The sequence below is a fragment of the Rhea pennata genome, chromosome 11 (genome assembly GCF_028389875.1).
Source record: "Rhea pennata isolate bPtePen1 chromosome 11, bPtePen1.pri, whole genome shotgun sequence".
NCBI lineage: Eukaryota > Metazoa > Chordata > Aves > Rheiformes > Rheidae > Rhea > Rhea pennata.
Genome location: NC_084673.1, coordinates 21,972,339 through 21,996,680, shown reverse-complemented (window position 1 = coordinate 21,996,680; position 24,342 = coordinate 21,972,339). Strand labels below are relative to the sequence as shown.

The 24,342-nt window shown below is 38.1% G+C and overlaps 1 protein-coding gene across 11 annotated transcripts in view; it reads right to left on the bottom strand.

The window, feature by feature from the left end:
- The window catches only part of C11H8orf48 (chromosome 11 C8orf48 homolog), a 97,738-nt gene extending 78,813 nt beyond the window's left edge, over positions 1–18,925 (bottom strand). For all 11 annotated transcript variants that reach the window (XR_009959580.1, XR_009959581.1, XM_062584686.1 and 8 more), the window contains exons 1-6: positions 18,832–18,925; positions 16,418–16,676; positions 14,017–14,142; positions 6,696–6,928; positions 3,223–3,375; positions 1,515–1,605 (exon numbers count right to left, since the gene is read on the bottom strand). Coding sequence is in view for 9 of the 11 variants with exons in the window: in XM_062584686.1 (XP_062440670.1) it covers positions 1,515–1,605; positions 3,223–3,375; positions 6,696–6,928; positions 14,017–14,142; positions 16,418–16,667 (853 nt within the window). In the remaining 2 variants the exon portion in view is untranslated. The remainder of the gene's footprint in view (positions 1–1,514; positions 1,606–3,222; positions 3,376–6,695; positions 6,929–14,016; positions 14,143–16,417; positions 16,677–18,831) is intronic.
- Between the last annotated feature and the right edge of the window lie 5,417 nt (positions 18,926–24,342).

The following is a 24,342-nucleotide window of genomic DNA, read 5'->3' as shown; positions in this document are numbered from 1 at the left end:
ATCAGTTTACAAGAAAAATGGAATAAACTGCCAATGATGGAATAAGGACAAGTAGCTTTGAAGAATTTAGGACGGCATTATGTTTCCATTTAGGGCTCAACCTACTCAGAATCACCTCCCAGTGAAACCGTTCAAGGCAGTTTTTCAGCACCAAAAGGAAGATATACACCATGGGAAGTAAATCGAGAGGTTAAATAGCCCTCAGCATTCTTAAAAACAGTATATGGAATAGATAGAAAAAATTTAATTACATGGATATAAAACATAGAACTCAACTTCAACAATGTATGTTCTTGTCCCCCCCCCCAAAATAAAAAAGGAACAGCAAAATTTTATCCTGTGTCTTAACATAAAATTAAGCAATGAAATACTTGATGTACATAGTTCATAAACATGGATAAACTTTCAAGATTTCCATACTCTTCAGAGGTCTGAATGCATAGAAACCAGGAAACTGGAGACTGCTGAGAGTCAGTAACTTTATGACTCGTGTATGTCCTAGGGCCACAGCACTGTTGCAAGAACAATGCAGTGAATTATTACTGTCAACAATAATCAGAAATGTGGGATACATCTGACCACAGATGAGCGTGTATCCTAGACTGTTTTGAGGTTACGATGAAGATGATTTTACTTTTGTCTTACCTGCTGAGATCCCCAGCATAAAGTCATTTTATCTGGATGTGCACTGGCTAATCACTATCACCTGGATATATTCTTTTAAAGATAGTGACTTCCCCACCTTGGAAAGCACAGGAAGTGGCAACAAATTCCAAAGTACATTAATAAAACATGTCAAAAATATTATTTGACATTTTATTCCAATCTTAATCTATGTTGTGTTTTTTTCCTCCTCCTAGACACCTATTCCAGACAGGTCCTATGATTAATTTATTATCATTTCTTGTCCTGTTGGCATCCTCTGTGTTACTGATTAATTTCTGTTATAGACTCATTATTTCAGTTCTATAAATACTGCATGTTATTTTAATGCTTTCTACGGTTACTTTGCAACCTTCTTTTTCTCCTCCACCTGGGGCTCTCACTTTCAATTTAACAGGAGGCAGTGGGCAAAGATTAAGCTGAAACCTAGTAATTACACCTCCCAGCCCCAAAAAATGAAATCATTTATTTTTCTCATGGATGAAAGCAGCTGTGAGCTGCTCTGAAATCCCACAAGCGACCTCAGAAAAAAACAATACCTACTGCTTGTCAAATTAATAATAAAAAATTTTGGCTTCCATAATTTGAAAAATGTATTTAGTTGGATTATACTGTATTGCAGCATTTGCATCTGGGAAGAATAGAGAGTTCAATCACAACCCAAACTGCAGCATGCTGGGCATATCTGGTTCCACCTGCAGGAATATTAAACCACCACTCAATTCATCACTGACAAAATAGGTTACATCCACAACAGTTGGCATTCAGTACATGGCTGCCTGCAGAAGACTTTCCCAGTTCTTTATGTCCTTGAGTTATGTTTACTAGTTTCAGACCCTACATTTTCTGACCTTTCTCTTTCAGCCTTTGCCATAAGTTCCTGGGATCCTCTGAAAGTTTGGGAAAGCTTCTGAGTGTTTCTCCTATAAGTGTAAGCACATCCTGAAATAAAAACAAATCATAGAATATTATTTGATTTTGGATTCCTGCCATTTGTCATGTCCAATTTTAAGTCCTATATTGGCAGCTATATCCTGCTGCCCTGGGGTTTCCTTCCCAAGGGAGAGGAGGGAAGGCAGGCTGGCATTTTTAGAGAAGCTGGAAGAAAAACAAGAGAAGAAAAATGAAGCCTGACTTGAGACTAAAGTTCTTAAACTTCAGGTGAGGAGTGCCTGCAAGTTTTAACAGAGCATTGCATGAACATACCAGTGGAAAATAAGGAGTGTGGCATTTTTAAGGAGAACCATGAATTCCCACCCTGCTCAGCTCACAAACACAGAAAGAAAGGTCTCATGGCTTCAGGGACTTCCTGTCCAATGCTCATAAACAACTTCCAGTCTGGCTCTCCTTCAAAATGTAAATCATTCTAAGGAAGAGCCATAGAAGAGCCAAGAATTTCCATGAGTTTCAGCTTACATTACCCACAATCTATTTCAAAGGCATTTCCCAACAAGAAAGCATGAACTTCTGTGACAGTAGGCTAATCAGTTCTCCAAGTGGAAAGCTCACTATATCTTGCAGAGGATGTTTACAGACATCCTCTGTAGGATCCCTCCATCCACAGACTAACCACTTCAAGTCTGCTATACTCAGAAATGGAGAACTTTATGTAGCAGTGATTTACAGGGGTAAAGCATTTCTGAAGAACTGGCAGCTAAAGAGTATCTTTGCAAAGCCACTTTTTTTTCCTCCTCTGCAAGTCCTCAGATGTTCTTCCCTGACTTTTCTCTCTCCTATTCAGTCAGGAAGTGATAATCACATTGCAAAATGTTAAACAGATTTAGAGAAGAAAAGCATACATCACTATAAAAAATGAAAAGTCCACACGCATAAACATGCACAAAATTAAAAGTTCTAAAACTGACATTGCTGCCACTCAGAGCAGTAAGGCCTTTGGAACCCACAAGGTAAATATACATGTCTCAGAGCAGATACTGTGACAGAAAAAAAAATGGCACTCAAACTGTAAAATCTATAACAAGCTGCCATCTTGATTTCAATGCAACTGTTTAAAAAATGATCGCGTTTTCTTCCAGAAGTCACTTTTTCACTTTGATCATATTCAGGTGACCATGTTGCATAATAGCCAGAGATAAGAAAGTGTCTTTGGAATAGTCTCTGAGAGCATTAATCCACTTTAGCCTCCAGAGTATGTTACAGTCTACTATTCTGAGTCTTCTAACCCAAAAGATGAGCAAGAGAGACTAGCATGGTCACAGTTACCTATTATTATAGCATTTTGTTATTTATCCTTTTCTCTTGGACAACCCACTAGAAAACACACTGCGGAGAATTAAGAGGTACCCAAAACAATTCTAGGACACCATGGGAGAGATTTTCAGCTTATATAAATCAGGTCAGCACAAATGACTTGATCAGCATGCTAGTCTCAAGTATTTTATTAAAGATATGAAGCCAAATTCTACTTTTACTTATACTGTAGTCAGGTCAACATAATTGCATTGCCATAAATCAAGAGGGAGCTCTGCTTATCGATTCTTTAGTTGCAGTACGTATATAAAATGCACAATAACATTTATTTTAATAGCATTTGCTTACTCTTGAGTAAATCTGTTCTTCCAATTTTTCCTGAAGTAAAGCTCTTTCCACTAGAGTCTTCTTTTGCCTGAGAAAGGTAATCTTGGCTAGCTCTGCCTTTTTCTTCTTACAGTCAGGGCACAGTGAAGACTGGTGCACTACAGCTTCTGTTACCTGAAGGATGAAAATTTGATGCAGTGAGTAATGTCTGCTGTAGCAAGACAGCCGTACCATTAAGAATAATCAATGAAAATATAGATACAGATAGTGTCTAAAGACAAAGATTTCCTCTTTTAAGCAGTTGTAATACTTCATAATCCTTGTCACATTATCACCTTGATGAGTATGTCTGAACATACTCACACTAAAATGCATTTGTTTTTCCCCCTTGCGTTACCTCTTCCAGCACTGATAAACTTAGTTTAATTAAAGATTATCTGTTTTTCAAAATCAGAGCATTGATCTGTAATTACTAGTTTTTCTTACGATTTTTGATGTTTGAAGCTGTGTATGCACATGACTTTTCTTCCAGAGGAACTATAATGACCAGAAAAATGAAGTGACATGATAGCCAGTGAATACATCTGTGACTAGCCAAAGCCAAAAGTGAAGACACAGCTATACTGGCAAAAATCTGTTTCAATTGGTCCAGCTTATTTGATCTCAGGTGAATGCCCAGTACAAATTACAGCTCTGCCAATATAAACCTATACAAGCTTTGCTAGTGCTAAAATGCATTTAGAGCACCACCAGCTATAACTCATCTTGCTTAAGTAGTAGTTGATCAGCCAGGAAGCCACAGACTGTGCATGACAACCTGTCTTCCTCCATTGCAAATAACTTAATTCATCCTTCAGGAGTTAATGTAAGTTAACATATTTTAGTCCATGCTCCAGGGAGGCTAAAAGAGTACACATACTTGATCATCACAACTCAGTATCAGCAACTGTTAATCAACAATAATTCGTATACATCTGTCTGTCTGTAACTAGGCTGTTCCAGTACTCCTGTGCTGAAACCATGCTGACAGCATACATAAGGCCTTAAGTACCAGCCACAGAGGTTATGATTACCTATATGAATTTTATGAAGAAGAAAACCTCTGAGGCAATGAGTTCAAATATCTAGATGCAGTTCTGAATTGGCACAGAAATAAAATTCTACAAGCAGTTCTTTGTAAGATACACAGTACTACTTAATAATTCCTACGTTAAGCTTACCTACCATGAAACTCTGAGCATATTTAATGGCTTTACACACATCTCAGCACTGGTGTATTCATGAAATATCAATTATTTTTATCTAATCTAATATACACAGAATCCATGTTGTTACACAGATGTAGTAAGTTATTACAGGAGCTGTAGAATCAATCATATCTCATTTCCTAGAGTTATGCCTCCGGCTCCCACTGCCTCCTCTTTCCTTGATCTCATCTGCATAAAAACATTCCACACAGAGGAGAAGATGCAGAGGTCAAAGTCATTTCTCTTAGAAAATATATTTTAGAAGTGTCCAAGAAAGAAAGTAACAGTAAAAACACTAAAAAACCTGGGAGACAGGGAGTTAGACAATGTTAACAGAATAAAAGAAGCAGGTTGCTGAAATTTCAAAACAGTTAGTGAACAAGAAGCCTGAAAGAATCTCTGTCCTAGAATTAACTTTAATAGTATTATTCCCTGCTCACCTGACACAGGCTTAGAGCTCAAGAATATATTAATAACCACTTTTACTATGCTATATGGCAAAACATTAAAGTGTATGTGATAGAGATAAAAGCAAAATAAATTACTGTAAATATTATTACAGTAAAGCTCACAAAATAAAGCTTATTTTTTAATTTATCAGATATACTTTCCCAAATGCAGGCATTCTGTACGATTTTCAAACAAAGTATAGACATCTGCTGAGATCCAGATTTATGGGTAAAGGCATCTGTAGGTGATCACTGCTATAGCATATTCACTTCCATTTACAAGTACAAAGCAAGAATGCAAGTATCACTGGAGGGAAAAAATACTAGTCATGAACTTATTGACAGATACAGGGCTGAAACGAGACAATGTGTCAGTTTGCCTGTTCTATGAGGGAAAAAATGGGCTGGTGAAAAATAAAAGCTCTTCAAATTGTGTATTGATAGCACACATACATCTTAATAAACGAACAGATGTAACTGAGATTCTATTGGATCTGCTCTAGACATCAGGTACATGTTAAAAATTAAAGGAAAGAAAGCTGAGGGGGGGAAAGGCTTGTGCCTTTTGGAATAATTTTTATAATATTTTTCACGATGCCTTTTTTCCTTGAAAAGGGGAAGCAAAGAGAATGGCAACTGTTTTCAAAATAATCTTATTGTATAAGGTACTTTTCTGTTCACAGTAGCACTCCAACCAGAGTTCCTAGAAACATCAGCTATTCGAAAAATTTCAAGGCCCTGATTGCAACAATTATCTCCAGTTCTTGCACTAGAAAGCAACACACAACATGACAATTGATCTGTATCAGTCAAGAAATCCACTAGGTAAAGACTAGCCCTGCGCATATTTGTGTATTAATATATACCTCTGTGTTTAAAGCCTCTCTCACATTCCTTTCCTGTTCTGCATTGCTCACCTGACCTTGGTGAGAAGGTTATATAAAAAGCCCTTCTCTCCTCCCAGATAAGCCACTTACATGCCCAGCCTCAAAACTGGAGTATTCCAGTCACACAAACTTCTTTTGTGCTACAGTGACGCCACTCTGCTCCCGTGGACCGGCATGACAAAACCACAGGGGGACGACGGCAACGTCCGTCATGGCAAGGTCCGATTCCACGCTCAGATCCAAACCGGTGAGCAGACGTGCACGCGTGCGCCCCTGCCCACCCGATATGCCGATCTGTAAGCAGCCTGCTTCCAACCATGTTTATGGGTACTGGTGCATAAGCTTCTTAGCAATATAAATATAGAGAGGCAGATCACAAAAGGCACCATTTAGCTCCCAACTGGATAACCTCTGTGCCACTGGGTAGAGACGTACGATCAACATGAGGAGAGTCAGCGGTGTTTTTAGCATTGACCGCTGGAGCCATTTTGCAAGGAGATACCATCCTGTCTCTCAGATGTTTCACCAAGACTCCACAATCCCATAATACGCAAAATACTTTTGTAAATGACAGCTGCAAACACAATAAGAGAGCAAGGACTTTTTCCCCCACACACTTAATCTGGGGCTTACTGCGGATTCCAGTAAAAGCCCATCTCAGCTTTTCTCAGTCACACAAACCATTATCATCTCATCATCAGACAATACTTTACAAAGATGTCTACGGTGTCTAAAAAAAAGACAAGAAAGGCACATCTTGAAATACCAAGCAAAAAAATCTCATCCACAAGCCAGTGAGCATAGCATGGGTAAAGTCTGCAGGATTTGGTCTTTATATTATGGCTTTCCCTCCCCACCCAGTAGCTCTCCCTAAAGCGTAGACAAAATTGACATTTTCTTCTTTACAGTACCTGTTTCACTGTCTCCCTGATATTTTTCAGGTAGATTCTATTCATGAGCTGAAGAGGAACAGTGCAGTTCAAGTCACTTGTCTCTGATTTCTTTGGTGTGAATCCATGCTGCAGCTTTCTTGGCTTGCCACCATTTGACTGCTTAGAGATCAGCTGGTGATGCATCTTGCTAATCTTAATGGTGCAAAAAGAGCAGAGAGCATCCACTTCTCCATCTGCTTCCTCAGTAACTTCTGACAAGCATACATCAACAAAACAAAAATATCAGTTACTATATCAGAGAAAGAAAAGTATTACTGGTCTTCTAGCTGTGTGACCTCTTATTATCTAGCTAATAAAAACCAAAATCAATGTTGAGCCTGGAGGTACACATAAGAGCGGCACAGAATTTAAATGCGGATCTGGGTAATAACTGTAGGAACTTGCACAATAAATGTCTCTGTGTAGTCTCAAAAGAGGTGAGGGGATAAGAACCCTAAAAATATAGATTACCTGATGATATAACACAAATACATTAATAAAGCAAGAAAGTACTTGAATACTTTGATATCAAATAAACTGACTTTCAAATGACTGCCTAATACAGATTTAGCTTCTTCCTACCAGAAACTGCACCATGCTAAAACATAATGAATTAACATTTAAAGAGAGAACTACTCAGTTAGGAATTCTAGGTAGCAATTTGTAGACCCCTGCAAAACTAGGGTATGAAGAAACTTCTGTAAAATATCTCAAATATATTATACAACCTATAGTTAGCTATCATTCCACTTTTTTCTTTTCTTTTGAGGAAGTATTATTATATTAGAAAATACTTTCCTCAGAGGCTTCCGGGATCACTTTAAAAATTCTTTTTACGATCTAGTTTAAATACTAGCTTTCACTATCATTTTCTCTCCTTCATTCCAGTGGCATAAATAAAAACTAAGAGATTACACTTGAGATGGATGGATAAAGACAGATTTAGAACTTCATTCAATGCTTAATGGGAGGTCTTTCACTGACTAAAAAAGAACCAATCAACACAAATTGGCTAACATAAGGGGTTCCCCGCCCCGGTAGGACTGCAGTATTTCATGAGCAGCAGCATATAAGGATGTTGTGTGGGCACTACAGGGTCATAAGAGACCACTGTTTTCAACTACTTAAACAGGGGAGAAGACTCCTCTACCTTTCTTACACAAATTTCACTTTTAGGCAACTGCTCAAAGCAACTGAACACTAATGTGTGCAACTGAAGGAGAGATGACAAAGACACAAAACAGTGCAGAAAGCATTGCTAGAAATCTCATGAATGTCTTTGCACATAGTTAAAGCTAGTTGTTAGAATTGAAAAGCTTCTTGCGTGACAACTGGTGCATTAGCACTCCAGGCCTTTGGGGCACGTTGGCATAACCACACGACAAATTCTTAAAACACAGGAAGAAATAATGTAAAACTTTTCCTAAATATGCAGTGATTAATTTAATCTCAAGTACCCAAGAAATTGCTCTGGAATTTTATAGAGAAGCAAAACATTTCTTCAGAAGTGTCATCGATCGTGATAAAGAGTGAGTGAGTCTGTATTTAAAATGAAGTGAAGTAGAAATCAGTGAGCCTTGCTTTATGGATGACAAGGAAAATGTGTGATTTAAGTGCAACCACCACAGTTCAGAATCAATCATCGTAAAGCAATTTATTGCTCCTTAGAACTCAGTGCATCAAATTCACTAAAGCCAAAGTCATGGTGATACTTTCTAGACAGAGGAATAAGAATTAAAAATATAAAATATATATATATTTGGTGGAACCATGAAAACATGAGTAGGAAAACATCACTCAGTCATCAGGTCACTTCCCTTACAAGTGTATTACATAATCCCTGTAACACAGGGTAAATGATGTGCCAGTATTGTGTTTGTTTACACAATAAAATATACACTTATTCATTTATGCTGCATATTGAATGAACAAAAGGATTAAAAAGTACCATTGTAAAAAAAACCTAGAACAAAGTATTTACATATACTGAGTACCCAGATGGGTAAGCAAAACACATGGGGTCTGCTGAACATTTTATGATAGTTGAATACCAGCCTAATTCACTAACTTCAGTTGCTTCTGATTTACAGTAGCACATTTTAATTAAGAACTGGTTTGCAACAGTGCATGGATTGTGTGCTACCACAGACCCTTCGTTTGCTCATATGCACCTACAGACATTAAAGGCAATACTAGCAAATAGTGATTTTAACCATGACTGCACAACTTATTTCTAAAAGCAGTTATTAGTTTAATATGAATTCAAGTTTAATAGTAAATAAACTGAGAAAGAACAAACAAATTCAAGGATCTAGGTCTACAGTTTTACTGAAGTAAGAAAAAAAAATATGAGGAAAGTCAGAACACGGTTAAATTTATAAGTAGTAGTCTTACAATTATACAATGATTATTTACACTTTCAGATTTTCTCATCAGGGTACAAGATTTGCCTGTCCTTCAGTCAAGATCTACGTACAAGCTTTGGTGTTTGCTTTTATTTCTCACCTGTCTTTCAGACAAGAAATTCTCTCCTTCCCATCTTTGGGCTAGACATGCTCAAATGCTAATCTCCATTTGTGGTGGCAGACTTAAATGTCACTGCTTATCTGTCTATAGAGAATCCCTGCCAGTGCCAATTATTGTTCCAGAAGCACATTTTGCTGATGCTTGGTTGCCCTGAAATCCTGCATTCCTACACCCCCCGTCTTAGAGAAAAACAAAGATAGGAAGAGGTGTACAAGAAAAGCAAAACAATACACCAGAACAGATATCAGACTGGAACCAAATAGCCACACGTTAGTAAGACACAGAGTATGTAGGAATTAAACCACAGCAAACGGGACCAACAAGCTGCTCTGATTACAGAAGCACTTGATGTGCACCAATAGAGACAGCTGATCTCTGCATCTACATTCTAGACCTTCTTACGTAGCTTACAACTCTGGGACCTACATAGGTTTTTCTTTCTATACATAACTATATTTTTAAACATGACTATCAAATCTATATGACTTAAAAACAAAAATAAAGAAAATTGACCATTTTCTTGGGATTTTTGTTTTCCTTTTATGTCTAACTTTGATTTAAAAGCAAAAGCTTGGTAGGCATTTTGATATTGTTATGCTCTACTACTACCCTATTTTAAAAAGAGAAATTGTAAAACGCGTAATGGGAAGATAATTGTAAAAGGCAGTAATGACACTTGAGTGATAAATACTTTTCAGAAAGATTAACTCTACATCTCAAGGTAAGATTTTCACAGTTATCTAAATTGCTTTTGTACAACTGAGTACAGCAGTTCAAATTAGGCAGACAAGCCTAACAGGTAAAAGTAATGTTTGAAAGATTCGTGCAAATAACACAGAACTGAGATGAGCAGTCCGATAAATCAGGTTTTCACCATTTTACATAAAAAATGAATTCAAAGCCAGAAAAGTTCCTCCAACATGGTGCAGGATACACTCAGTTTCTACCAATATCGGTAAGAAGTGACAACAATAAGGACCTTGCAGAATCCATATCTTTCAGAAGATGCTCATTCTTTTCCAAAGGAAAAAAAAAAACATCCTTTCCCAGTTCTACAAAGACATTTATAAACCAGATTTTTTTAAAAAAAGTAATTAAACAGGCAGGAATTTTCATGTGGTTGAAATTCCCCTTTCCATCTCTACTTATGGCATAGAGATTTGTCTGGCTATAGGATCTCAGCTTGCTATATATGACTGAATCACTGTGAGTTTGTATGCATTTGTGACATGTTCTGACATTTCCTTGAAGGAAAAAACATCTAAGAATATTTTCTACAGAATAATAAAGCTTTTGAACAGACTAATAGGAAGCAAATTAGAACAGAAGCCTGGAATCTTAGGGCCTAAGTAGATCTGCAGAAATTCCACACTTTTTGCATGCTACTAAGCAGTAAGATTTGGTGCTGAAAGTTCAGGAATAGGAGAGAGAATCAGTATAGACTGCTGCTGAACTCTGACTTTACTGCTGCCTCCTCCAGTCAGAGCAGGACATCTTTTCAGTTCCTATAAGCAAGAGAAGTTCCACTACCAAAAACGACCTTCCGAAGCAAAGCTTTCAAATGCCTGTTTTCTTGGAACCAGAATATCAACTACAGCTAACATATAGCACTATACGCATCTAGTGAGTTACTTAATGTTTCTATGGTTCCATACTCTAGTACAGTATTTGCCATTTCTCAGTGGTAAGTATCAGTTTTAGCTCCAGAATTCAGTATTTAGAACTGAAATAAAATAAGAATTTGTAAGAACATATAAAAAATTTGAGCTATCGTTTGGCTCTCCTATACATTTGTTGCAAGACCTTATAAAAGACCCAGTCATGTCAAAAAGATTATATGAAATTTCATTCTTTTACAGACATTAAATGCTACAAGCTTCTTAGAAGGAACCGTAGAATGTCTCAGGGTTATCACATTTTACCTCTTAGCCTTCCAGCTTCTTAAACTTGGTTGTTTAATGTGCTAAGTCAATAATTAAATGCTTGGGCATGTGGAAACTTGTTCACAAAGTGAATACAAACTAGATCTGCTCAGCAAACAGAAATACACTGGACAAGTCAGGAAAGAGATCTGATACAGAAAAATAAGGCCTATGCTCCCTTCAGCACACACATATCTATGTGCACATGCCAATTCCTTTCACCCTAACAGAAATTATAAGCATTATTTGCATGTATACCATTAGCATAACAACAGTAATGGTGAAATTGTTAATATTGATTGACCATCTGTATTTCAACCACAATATTGACCCAATTCAAATATTCCTGTGCCTCGAAATACCATAAACGACTACAGGCTTCTCACTTTTGCTAGCACTAGCACAGTGGTAACACTAGAAAAAGGAATGAGCAAAAAGCTTAGAGTAGACAACTACACACAAAGGGGAGAGCAAATTTCTGAATAAAGTACAAGTCAGAGCATTTAAAAGTTCCACTTGAACTTTCAGAAACACCTAAGTTGAAGAACTGCTGTTTCCTGTAGTAAATCTTAAAGTTGATCCCATTCCAAGACTAATGGTCTTTGGAATAACTGATATGGAGTCAGGGACTCATAGAAATAATATTGCTTTAGGAGTCCTTGTGACCTTATTTGCCTAATAACAGCTAGTTGGTACAATACTGGGCTGGAGAGGCAGGGAAGAAAGAAAGAGACAATAATCATGACAAAACTTTCTAATTTTTCTTGACTCCAACATCTAGGTTTTCATTCTTTCAAGCTATAAATAAAACTAAGAAAAATAAAAATTATATTCCAGGACATTCCCACAAGGAAGCCAGGAAGTTATTCACATTTAATCCTATCAGTGGTAAGATGTAAAAAACAAACAAACAAACAAAAAAACTCTTATACCACCTGGAGAAGAATTCATAAGTAATATGTATGCTCAATGCATATATATATATATATATATATATATATATATTTTACTAAAATATACATTTTTTACTAAAAATACATATTTTAACTAAAAATACATGTATTTTTTTAACTTAAAAAAAACCACACCCCAACTAGATAAAATATAAGAAAGTTTCAAGGCTTCTGAGTACTGAATTACTAAGTCAAAGGGAAATAGACATTTACAGATGCCATTATATGAAAGTTGCTGTGCTTATTTTGTGTTTATACTCATACTTTACTGCACAAGATATAGTACACAGCTAAGCATATGATTGATGCTGATGGATTTAGGAATAACCAGTCAATTACATGACAGTATTGTTTACATGAAAGAAGCACAAGCATGAACCGTATTTTCTGTTCTTCATATTGCTGGTAGCTGGAAACTCTGTAACAATTAAATTGAAAAGTGCTTAGCTGCTATGATGATAAGTGATAGGACTGGCAGGCAGACTGAAGAAATGGCATCATTTCATAAGTCACTTCAAGCTAATGAGATAGAACTGGCTATTCAGATTCAGTAACCAGACTGACTCCGCTTACTCATTAAAGTGCTCAAAATGAAAGCAGGTTTCTTTGTGCAAAACTACAGAAGTCTGAAATAAATGAAGAGAATAAGATCTTCCCAACTTTAACCTTCAAGGGAAAACCCTGTATAGATGGAAAAATTCCTTCATGCTATACTGTTTATCCTTCATTAAGTGAATCCAGACTCATCAGCTCTTCTTAGTCTTCCTAAAATGCATCAGCATTTTATGACTTTTTGATTTACAGAGAAATTTATCCTGTAGATGAGACTCTCTAGTCTAGTCTAGGAACTAGACTCTCTGCTATGGATGAGATGATCAACACAGTTGTCTTTTCACTTCTGACTACACTGCAGTCTTGGAAGTCCAGTAATAATAAGAAAAATGCTGAAGATGGAGTCAGGAACTCATAACATTGACTCACAGCTGCTGTGAGTAAGCTACACTTAAGAGTAACCTAAAAATGATCTATGTCTTGTTTTCATATGATATATGGAGGGCTTGAAGATGCTTGTACTCGAGTGCAATGTCACAAGTGTCTAGGAAGGAGGATCTATCTCTGACCGATGAATCGGTCTTAAAGGGAGTTTGTTCACTTTTCACAGACATACAGACAGAAGAGGAAACTCCCTCTGCTTCATTTTTTTCCTCAGTTACTGCTTTCTTGCTTTTGTTTTTAATTAAAAATAGTATCTCTGAACACTTGATAGGAAAACTTGAGCAGGACTTGCATCCCACCATCTGCTCATGCAGTTGCTTTCATAACAAGTAAATGCAAATAGCATTCACTTCCTTCCCCTCTCCATCATTATGTTGGTTAAAGTCGCTTCATTGTTCTTGTCAAAGTTGGTATCCTGCTGCCTCTCCCTCCTTTCCTGGGAAAGGAACCAAAATATTGCTGACAAGAGTAATAGAATTGTTTGGAGGGCTGGGGGGAGACATTTTGCACAAATTCTGAAGTAATAGTTATTTTGGATGAAACAACCAGACCAAAGTCCTAGTACCTGTACAACTGTTGGGGGAAAAAAAAGAAAAAGAAAAGGAAAACACTTTTTAGTTTTAGAGTTTTTACAGTTAAGTTTAAAATGTGGATACGTTCTTATTAAAGTAGATTTATCCAGACCTTGTGATATTAGGATGAAGTCATATCAGGACATCCAAGCAATACAAGCTGTGGAAGACAAACCATTTTCCCAGAAGGCATAAGAGAGAAACATTGTACTTTGCTAATTACCTGTCTTGACTTTAATAGCTTGTATGTTATATTAAGTCTAGTTAAAAATTTACATCACCTTGCAAAAGAAACAAGAATTATAACTTCTACTAGAGTTGCTGAACTTACCAGTTTGAGTCCTGAGGACAGATTTGTCTTGCTTAATGTAAGCTTCTTTATTTTTCAGAATGTCAATCCACTTCTCCAAGAAGCCTCTTTCTACAGCTGCAGATTCTGCTATTTCAGACTGCTCAACTACAATGGAAAAAGGTAGCTTAAAACATGCATTGTAAAGAAAGCAGGACTGAGACAAAACAAAAACAAAGCAGGAAGAATAATTCTCCACTTGAATATGACTGGGCTTTCTCTACTGAGGGAAAAGAAACCCCAAGCCACAGGATTATACAGAGGACACCAGTGATTTAGGGGCAAAACATACTGAGCAATCTTCTATCACACAAAAATATCTTATATTGCTCATTTCTAATCACATATGCTGAGAAAAACAGATGAATGCTTAGGGCTTGTTAACATATTCAGTTGTTTGCAACGCTAACTTAACATCAATCTACTTCCCTCTCCCTTGGCCCATCACTTATTTTCAACCCTGCGTGGCATCTTCTTTTGTGGCAGTACAAGTATTCCTGAGAGCTTAAGTGAACTGCATCCAGGAATCGATCCAAGGGAAAGATAATACAGGAGGAAAAAAAAAAGAAATCAAAATTTTTATCAGTCCCCTGTCATCCAGATCATTCCAGTACAACTTTAGTTCTGCAGTAACTGAGGAAATTGCCAAGAAGTGGAAGTGACTAGCTGGGTGAAGCCAAAAGACTTAGAGGTCCAAAGAGACGCTGACAGCAATATACATAAGACATGGTCCCCATTCAATATAGAAAGCACATTCAGCAAACAACTGAGTTCTCTATACTGTTTGGGGGGTATGATAAGAAATTCATTGGGCCTATACGAGGAAATAATGTGTCCCCATGGGGACATCAACATGACAGTCTTTCTATAAGTTTTTATTATTATTATTTATAAATGCTACTCTCAGAAGGATGTATACTGTAGAAAGCTCTCAATTTTCCAAAACATTTTTCCACCTATTATTCCCTAGTTTCTCATTTAACTAGTAGTATTCAGAAGGTTCCACAATTTTATGAAATATTAACCTGGTAAACATAGAAAGTAGCAACAATTGTTAATGTATTCTTTTTCACTTCCTAAAAACACTTCTGTGTGCAGAAAAAGGATTTTTCTAAGTATGCTCTCCTTGATTCTAAAAATGAGGATTTCAGTGACTGGGCAAGGAATAATTTCAAAGATTTGTTAAGTCTCTAGAAAAAGGCTTATTAAAACCTATCATTTGTAAAAGTAAAAATTTTGAGCAAGACTGCCAAATTTAATCTATTAGACACAGTTCAACTACATAAATGTAGCATGAATAAGATACCAAGACAAACATTATCTCTTAATTCAGATTCTGAAGCACTGATCTCCAAGGCTATATTCTGTTCTAGGATAAAGAGTGTTTACACTCACGTACATATATCTGACAACAAGTTTTGGCGTATACTGTTGGAATTTCAAGTCTAAACAATATATAAGAGAGATTCCTAATGGTAACAGTGTTGGTTATTACTGCAGAGTGAAAAAGAGTAGAGTGTTGGGTGGATGAGGGAGAGAAGGGGCACGACTGACTATTGAGCTTGTCTGTAATAGGAAAAGTTTTCCAATTTTAGAATTCTGCTATAGATGAGGTTAATCATATATTGGTATTAGCCAGCTGGTCAAGTTGAACTCAGTAGATTACAACCGTAACAGCTATCAGACATTAAAATACATCTTATAGCAACACTAATTTAAAAAAAAATGTATTAAACTGTCCTAGATAATCTTTAAAACTGTGTTTATATATGCCAACAAGCCCTTATTCCAAAGACAGATTTTTTAAAAAATAGCAGTATCTTCAAGTACTTTAAGTTAAACTTTCCAGACTGACCTTAGACAAAAGGAGAATGCAGAAGAATGACACAGAACCCCACAGAAATGGGAAAAAAAATAACAACTAACAAACAAGGTTATGCCAGCTAACTTATGCCCTGCTGCCTGACTTAATCATTCACCTGATGCAGCTTTAAAGCACTAAGTCCCCTCAAGTGTTTCAGGTCTTGGAAATTCCCCTGTGCCCTTAGAAAAACACTCTACATCCTATCAATTTTCATATATGGTAATTTGCTCAGAGTATTTTGCAGATTTTTTTTTTTAATAGACCAATAGAATTTCAGCATCACAAGATCACTAAGAACAGGTTTCCATGGCTAAATGATATCCTTCTGCATATAGTTGTCAGTAAATCCTGAGAGGGCAAAATACAACTCCAGCTGAACTAGTCAACATACTGAACATACATTGCTTTGAATAGCAAGAACATTGTACGCAATTTTTATATTTTTATTTTTGCCGATTCAAGTCTCCTGTCCTTCACAGTTTTACATCTGTGATCTCAAGTATGGTAAACTCTGCATACCTGCATGATTTTGGCCTGCCAGCCGTGATATGCTTTCCAATAAATCTGATACAGCAGACTTCTCTAAATCCTCTGTGGAACAATAAGATTCAGATGGTTCACTCTCGTATTGTGAGCAGCCTTTTTCCTCCTGGCTGAATGTCTCAAATGTAGCTTCTGAATAGCCCAAAACAGAGCCACTGTAACTCTGGCCCAGTTCCACCTGCCTCTCTTCATAGCTAGCAAAGTTGTCAGCTGTGGTGCTCATCATAGTGAAGCACTATAAATAAAAACAAACAAACAAAAAGCATATAACTATTTAAATTATATAGGAAGAAGTGACTGGATTATTTATAGCCTTGGGGCACACATGGAGAACGATTACAGCTCAAACCAAATTTAGCTGCCAAAACATTAGGATGAAATAACTATTTAATCAATGTGTTGTATCAAGGCAACACTCTTCAAAGAACTACTGCTGATAAACACAGTGCATCATTAATCTCTGCTAGATAAGCAGGTAACAACAACATTGAAAATTAACAACAAACCCTGAGTAACGTTCTCTTCAAAGTTGTAGCAAATTACAGACAGTATTTGAATAAAATCACTCACGAAAACAAAAAGACCCTTGGATTTTCTGGCATTATTTTTAACTCTTGCACCATTGAGAACCAAAAAGCATCTCTACTTAGATTATTTTTATGTCTAGAAAATTAGAAAGAAAATGTAACAAGCATCAGCCACTTGATGCACTTGATGCTTTCACAGTCTTACTCTCAGTGTGGAAAAAGAAACAAAATTATCCAGAGTCAAGTTCCAGGAAAAAAAAAACCACAATATCAAATAGGTAATGTGCTATGGAAACATTTTAAAGTTTACCTACCTTACCCTCTGTCATTAGAATGATATAATACTAGCCCATCTTCCTTTGAACCTAAGGACCCAAATAACTTTGCCCTAAATAATTTTGTCCTATTTTTATCCTCTATTCCTATAAAGGAAGGAGCATAACCATATGAGCAATATCCTTTTGGAAAGATGCTTTTAGTGATAGTTCCTCCAACAAAAAGAAGAGACAAAGGCACTTTCTGCCATGCCTGAATTTCAGGTATGCCACTGTACACCATATTTATTGGTGCTTTTTTAGTAAACTTCATTTTAAAGGTGCTGACTTTACAGGTGCTAACCATTTCCCTACTGAACATGCCACTTGTTTAAAATGATGCTTTTATTGCCAGAGTCTTTTCATGCATTGTATAAAGACCCTGTGCCCTTCAAACAAATTCAGGACTTCTCTCCTAAAGCTGGGCATCCAAACCCCATCTGTAGTGTCAAATATCTTGGTTTTCAGAGCATAGTCTGAAATTAAAGAATAGTTCTGATCTAAACCTTAAGTATTAATAGATACTAAGTAATTCTTTTGTTCATCACATCAACACCAATTCAGGCCAGAAGCTGGTTAATAAGATCAGGTCTATTGGAGAAAATCCATAGGAAATGCAGAGAGACAATTAGCTCTCCAGTACAGAGCTGACCTAAAAAGTTGCACTTGCAGAAGCACTTCTTCCTCAGTGTATTTTGAGGATAGAAAAGGATAGAGATGATGAATTTCAGCAAATAGTAAGACTGGCTGAACTAGAACTACTTCATAACGTCAGATATGACGGATACTAGCTAATCTTCCACAGTGAAAAGTAGGTATTTGTTACCTCATTAAAAGATTTAAAAATATTATAGGGAACAAATATACTTGTCAATAAAGCACATTTAGAAACTGCTTTAATGTCATAACCATCAACATATAGCTTTTATTCCTCACAAGGCTGAGGTAATATCAACCCTATCGGATTTGAAGGGCAAGCTCGGTCCTTCAGTAAAGATGCTGAAAGGGAGAAGGCCGAGGCCTGTTTGAATTCCTTTTTTCTACTAACCACTTCGGCTTATAGGCATGGTACCAAAACCCTGAGCCAAACGGCTGCTGCAGCCACAGGCATCAGGGAAAACAAAATTAAGGAAAAGCAGCTGTTTTTTCTTAGAAGACCGAAGATGTGACTATAAGGTACCCCCCAATCAAAAAACAACATTTCTGCCAAATAACAGCCAATTAGGAAACTCTTCTCTCTGTATTTTTTAGTTAAGCTCAAGGCAATAGATATAGGCACATACACTTTTTAAAGTTTTATGGCCCTGCGCTTCCCGAATTAGAAAAAAAATTAACTTTTCAGAACTATATTCAGCCACATGCTCCAAGGTAAATCGTTCAAAACACAGAGCGGAGCCAAGTCCGCGTCTCACTTCCCCGCTCTCCCTAGAGGCCTCAGCCACATCGGGCACCTTCCCCCCGAAACGCGCCGCGGCGCGGCCGGCCTCGCCCGCGGCCGCCCCGGCAAGGCCGCCAGCGGCTGAGGCCGAGGGCAGCTCGCTGCACCTACCCGCCTCCGCCCCGGGACGGCGCAGGCGGCGGCCGCCCAGGCCTCGCGGGACCCCTGCGCGGCGCTCAGGGCCCCTCAGGGGCCGAGGCCGCCGAGCGCCTCAGCGCGAAGCCCCGCCCCGCCCCGCCCCGCGCTGCCGCCCCGCCCCGCGCTGCCGCCCCGCGCTCCCGCCCGCCGCTGCCGCCGCGTAGGGGCGGGGCGGGGCGGGGCGAGGCGGCACGAGGGGCGGTGCCGGCTCTACCGGCTCCGCCGCTCCGCCCGCCGGCGCCGGCGGCCCGCGCGGGGTGTGCGGGAGCGTTGGCCGTGACGCGGTGGGGGCGGGCGAGGCGACATGGCGGGGCCGGGGCGCCTGCCGAGGCGGCGTGGCGGGGCGAAGGGGGCGGGCGAGGGCACATGGCAGGGCCGAGGCACCTGTTGAGGCGGTGTGGCGGGGCGAAGGGGGCGGGCGAGGCGACATGGCAGTGCCGAGGTGGCGTGGCAGGGCGAGGGTAGAAATACCCCGGAAAACAATCTTCGCATGGCAAGAGCGAGCCAGGAGAGGCTCGCGGGGCGGCTGGGGCTGGCGCTGTGGCGGGACTAGGCACGGCTGAGCTAGGTCAAGCGCTGCTGGCGGCAGGGGCAAGGCCAAGCAGTTCTCCTTGGGACCCTTCATTCGCGTTTGGGGCTACCAGGCACGCGGCACAACCGTTTCAACGGTGATGGCTGCCCGAGCTGCAGTGGATCCTGCGAGCTGCAGGGTAGACCCAGCCTTGGATGCGACGCTGTCGTGGAAAAGAGGAACAAGAAGTCTGTGTTTCAGTGACTTGAGATCCACCCGTAGCTTGAGGTTCATCTTCTGTAGACACATCGCAATAAAAGCAGCTCTTGTCTTCTGTATAGGGGGATCTCGATTTCAAAGTGCTCTTTCAGGTCAGTTAATCCCACTTTTTTCTTTCAGAAAAGTCATTTTTATCAAGAAAAGCACATACTTCATCTCTGGGGTGCACAGTGTCTTCCCCATCACACGTAAGTCACCGAGGTGTTTTGTCATGGTGACTCTCTCAGGCTCTATCAGGACTGAGCAGTCGAGGTCTCGGCTTGACTTTGAGATCCTTGAGGAGGGAGCTCTTGCCTCCTCTCATGTTTCATTAGGTGCAGCTTAGCAGCTCCAGTGGTCTTGTTACTGAACGAGAGACCTCTGTGTGCTGGTGATATAATATAGAAAAACAGTTTGGCCAGTGTAATGAGATAGATGCACAGTGTTGCAGAAGAGTAAATAAATTCTGTAATGCAGTAGAGTGTAAGGCAGAACTGATTAAACTGTTCTGCCTACATATCATTTAGATGTTTTAAAATTCAGTTACTCATTTCTGAATGGTTTCTGTAGGGAGTGGACTGCTTACGTGGTGCTGGCCCTTGTCATTTACCTCTAGCTTGCTACAAGAAATTATATTAATATATACATGATAAATATTTCTTTTATATTTTCCATCTATACAAATTATAGTAGCAATTAGAGAGGTATGCAACTGTGAATGGAGGGGGAAATTACCCATCCTACAGGAAGTGGGAGTCGAATACCAGTGAGAGGGAGAAATCTGCACAAAACAGTCTTTTCTTTAGAATGACAACACTATAGAGGGAGAAAAATATAATTAAGAAAATATATGCCATTTAGATCAGCAAAATCTAGAATGAGTGCTAAGCATCTCTAGCTCAAGGATTCATGTTTTACTGATTGTTCTGTGTTGTATTTCCCTTCTTCAGACAGTAATATTGCAGACAAGCTAGGAAGCCCCCAGACTGAGTAAGAACAGCATATGGAAGAATCCAAGAGGTAGGCTGACAGTTTTCATGCTCCGAGTTGTTATAAATGATCATGAAATAGGATAGGAAGAAACATTACCCTTTCTTTAAAATTCTAATCAAGATACAGTGAGAATAACACAGATCCTCACAGTTTCCACTAAATACCTCTCTGGCAGCTTGATACTTCATTATTTGTCATTGTCCACTTTTTTATGGCAACAGTTGACATTAGATTATTGCTGACCTGGTTGGTATTTGAATTTATTCCCTAAAGGTTAAATGCTTTGCAGTTTCATGTTCTCAGTTCTTTTTAAAATTCATAATTTTGGAGCGTGGAAAATATATTGTTCTGTCAAGTTTATTTCTCTGACATTTATTCAGTGGAAAGTGTGATGCTACTATTAAAGGCATTTGATTTGAAGCTCAGGATACAGATAATTCTTCTCACTGGGCTTCCCTAGAACAGGTCATTTTATCACTGCAGGAATTTAATATGTTGAACAGCATAATTATTTGAACCTGATTTGTTTTTAAAGGATTTTGAGGGATAATACATGGCCCAATCCACCTGTGTCAGAAGGTATTTAGATCTCATACTGCCAATATCCTGGAGTTGGTCTAATATAGAGCATAAATAGTAGTGTGTGAAAAATAGTGACTGGCTTTTACTACAGCTCATCTCTTAATATGTTATATTAAATTTAAACACAATTATTGAATGCCTTTGCATGGGTAAATGCTTTCTGATGTCTCCTTCTATTAATGTTATAATATTCCTTTTAACCAAGAGACAACACAAGAATTCATACTTGCTAGGTGTGTTTCTCAAATAATCATAATCTCATTAACGTTACCAGCCGAACTAATTGGGCTGTCACTATGCAGTTCAGTACCCAGTTGGTGAATTAAAGTGTGAGGCCAATGGAACTAAGCATATCTTGACGATGGGTAAAGTTGATGCAACTCATTAATGAGGTGCTCATACAGCATCCTTCCATATGAAAATGCAAGCGGTTTGAGGGTTTTTTGAAACTTCTACATCTGAAGGACAAATGCAAAACTGTTCTGAAATTTCAGAAGCAAGCTGTTGACAGTTCAAGGTACAATAAAGGTTTTCTCCTTTATCAGACAGACATTGAAAGTACTGCCAAGTAGTACCTAGATGCCATAAATCATTGATGAGAATGGTAGCTTGAAAATATTACACAGGAAATGCTGTAGGACATGGGGCACCTAAAGAACTTTTTGCTTAGGGCCTGCTCTGTTTAAAATGGTGGTTTCTGTTTCCGTTAATTCCCATCTCTAATTAAGAAATGGATTGACCTTTCGCTTAATGTTGTTAGAGAATGGCAGGTGTCCATAGCAGATCACAAGTTTGCATACAAATGAAATGCTGAAAGTGACCACTATTGTATAAATTTAAATAAGCATAAAATTAGATGAAAGCTGTGGGCTGAGTTTCACAGAATTTCACAGACAGGAAAAATATATTTCAGACCTGTATTTATAGCAAAACAAAACAAAAAAACCCACCACCTCTTCATAGGATAAATACTCCATCTTTTAGAATGTTTGCATTTCAATAATAAGGAATTACACACACGCAGAAAAAGCATATGTCATTCGTAGAGTCTTAGTCAGAATAGTTCGTGACCTCAGGAGAATTGAGCATAAGGACGCGCTGCTTGGTTATTTAGTGAGTGTACAGTGTAGACAAAAAGAAATAAAATTCCATGCTGAAATTGTCTAGTACTCTTGTTACAAACAAGTGCATGTAAAGAATCAATTCAGTACTATCAAATAAGAGAACAGCTAGCAGGTAGCTGTTGTTAATTATACTCTAGCAAACTGCAATTAGATGCCTTTTCAATAAGCTTCAGGATGAAGAAAGGAAGGCTAAAAATCTTTTGTGAATAAACTGTATCTTACTGTCTTGCCCTTGGTCACACTGTCACTTCTGCAGTAAGTATACTTTTATCTGTGTCAGACTTGTTAACTACTTTGGGGGAGAAATATCTAGTGAAGATCCAGGCTGTGAACAGTGGGTTTTTTTTACTTCTTCTTCTTTTTTTCTTTTTTTTTTTTAATTTTATTTATTTTTTTTAATATATGCCAAGCTTTTTATGCAAGTGTGTTGCTTCTATGATTTGCTAGAAAGTGTTGTATTCCTGGGGACAGGTGATCCTTAGGATGAGACCTAACAGACCTAACAATAGTTACCACTTGAGATTGCAAAGGAGCCACAGCTGTGTTTCTGAAGTGTGGGGTTAGCCTCAGTGCATAGGCTAGATTCCAGTTAGCACGACTGCACTTCAGCTGCCTAGTTTTGCTTTGCTCTTTGAATTGGATAAATACTCTTACTCTGTTCTCATGCGCTGTTATATAGCAACGTGTGTCTTCCCATGTTTGGCCACATTTCAATGCAAACTGCATATATAAGTTGTAGGTTGCTTTAGGAGTCCTTTCTCCTTACAACTGCAATGTAATTAAACAAATAGGAGATACAAAGCAGACCATAAGTCAAATAAAAGTATAAAGAGCAGAGAGGAGACTGACCACTCATATGACAGTAGTTTATTGTGAGAGTGAAACTAGCAGTGGAGAGGCAGTTAGAGTTAGATCCTGGGTTTAGGTTCTCTATTTCACTTTACATTACCTGTTTGTTGATACCAAACATAAGGTTGTATGGGGTGGGACTCAATCTCTAAATGATTTCTTTCTTAATAGTCTGGATTGTTTTTGTCTGGATGGAGTCAGTGCTGCATCCTGAGCATGAGAAATTTCCAATACAAATTTCCTCTTGCTTTCATTCATTATAGAGAAACACAGAGCTGTTTTTTAACTTGATCTGCATTCTCATATACCTGTATGCATGAGTTTATTTTATTTTTTCCCTGTGCAAGTGCCTTTAAGGAGACCATTTGAGCATTTGATATTTCAAAACAGTGATTTAGCATTGTGCTTGTGAGCATTAATGCTTTCCCTTAGATGAACGATTGAAATTGCCTCTGAACATGACATTAATTCATCTGAAAGAAGTGAACTCAGAACCTTCTATAGTAAATGTTTGAAATGTTCTTCATTTTCTTTCCTCCTTTTATTATTTTTGTTTGATGATATCTCTGTAGACTATCCTGAAGAACTTGCATTGTGTTGCTGTGAGGAGAGCTTTCTAAGGTAAAGGCAAATTCCTCATGCACTTTCCACAAATCAATACTAGAGTTATTAATCAGTTTTCTTCATTAATAAGTTGACTCTTTTGGGAATCTTTCAGAATTTATTTCAAATTGATGAGTCATTTTGACACTTGCAGAAAATGCCTTCATTTAGAAATTGCAGCCTTTTATATCAACACTCTAACTCATCGTTTATCCATCTGTGTGTAAAAACACAATATTTATTCAGTCTTCAGATAGCTTTTATAATGCTAATCCATGTATTACTGAAACATCTCAGAGATGCTGTAAGTCACATCAGTAAGTTCTTTCTGTTTTTCTTCCTCTCTTTACTGATAGAATATTATTTCTACTGGAGAAGATGGAATGATTTTGTTGTTTTTTTTTTCAGAAGACACTGTCTTTATAATCTCTTTTAAAGATGGCCTTATTTCTGAAAATAGTTTTGAAAAAGTAATTTTTTTTTTCGCATCCTGGAAACACAGGACCATAAAACTTTAAAAAGAAATGTATGTGGCTGTATCTATTGCCTTGAGCTTTAACTAAA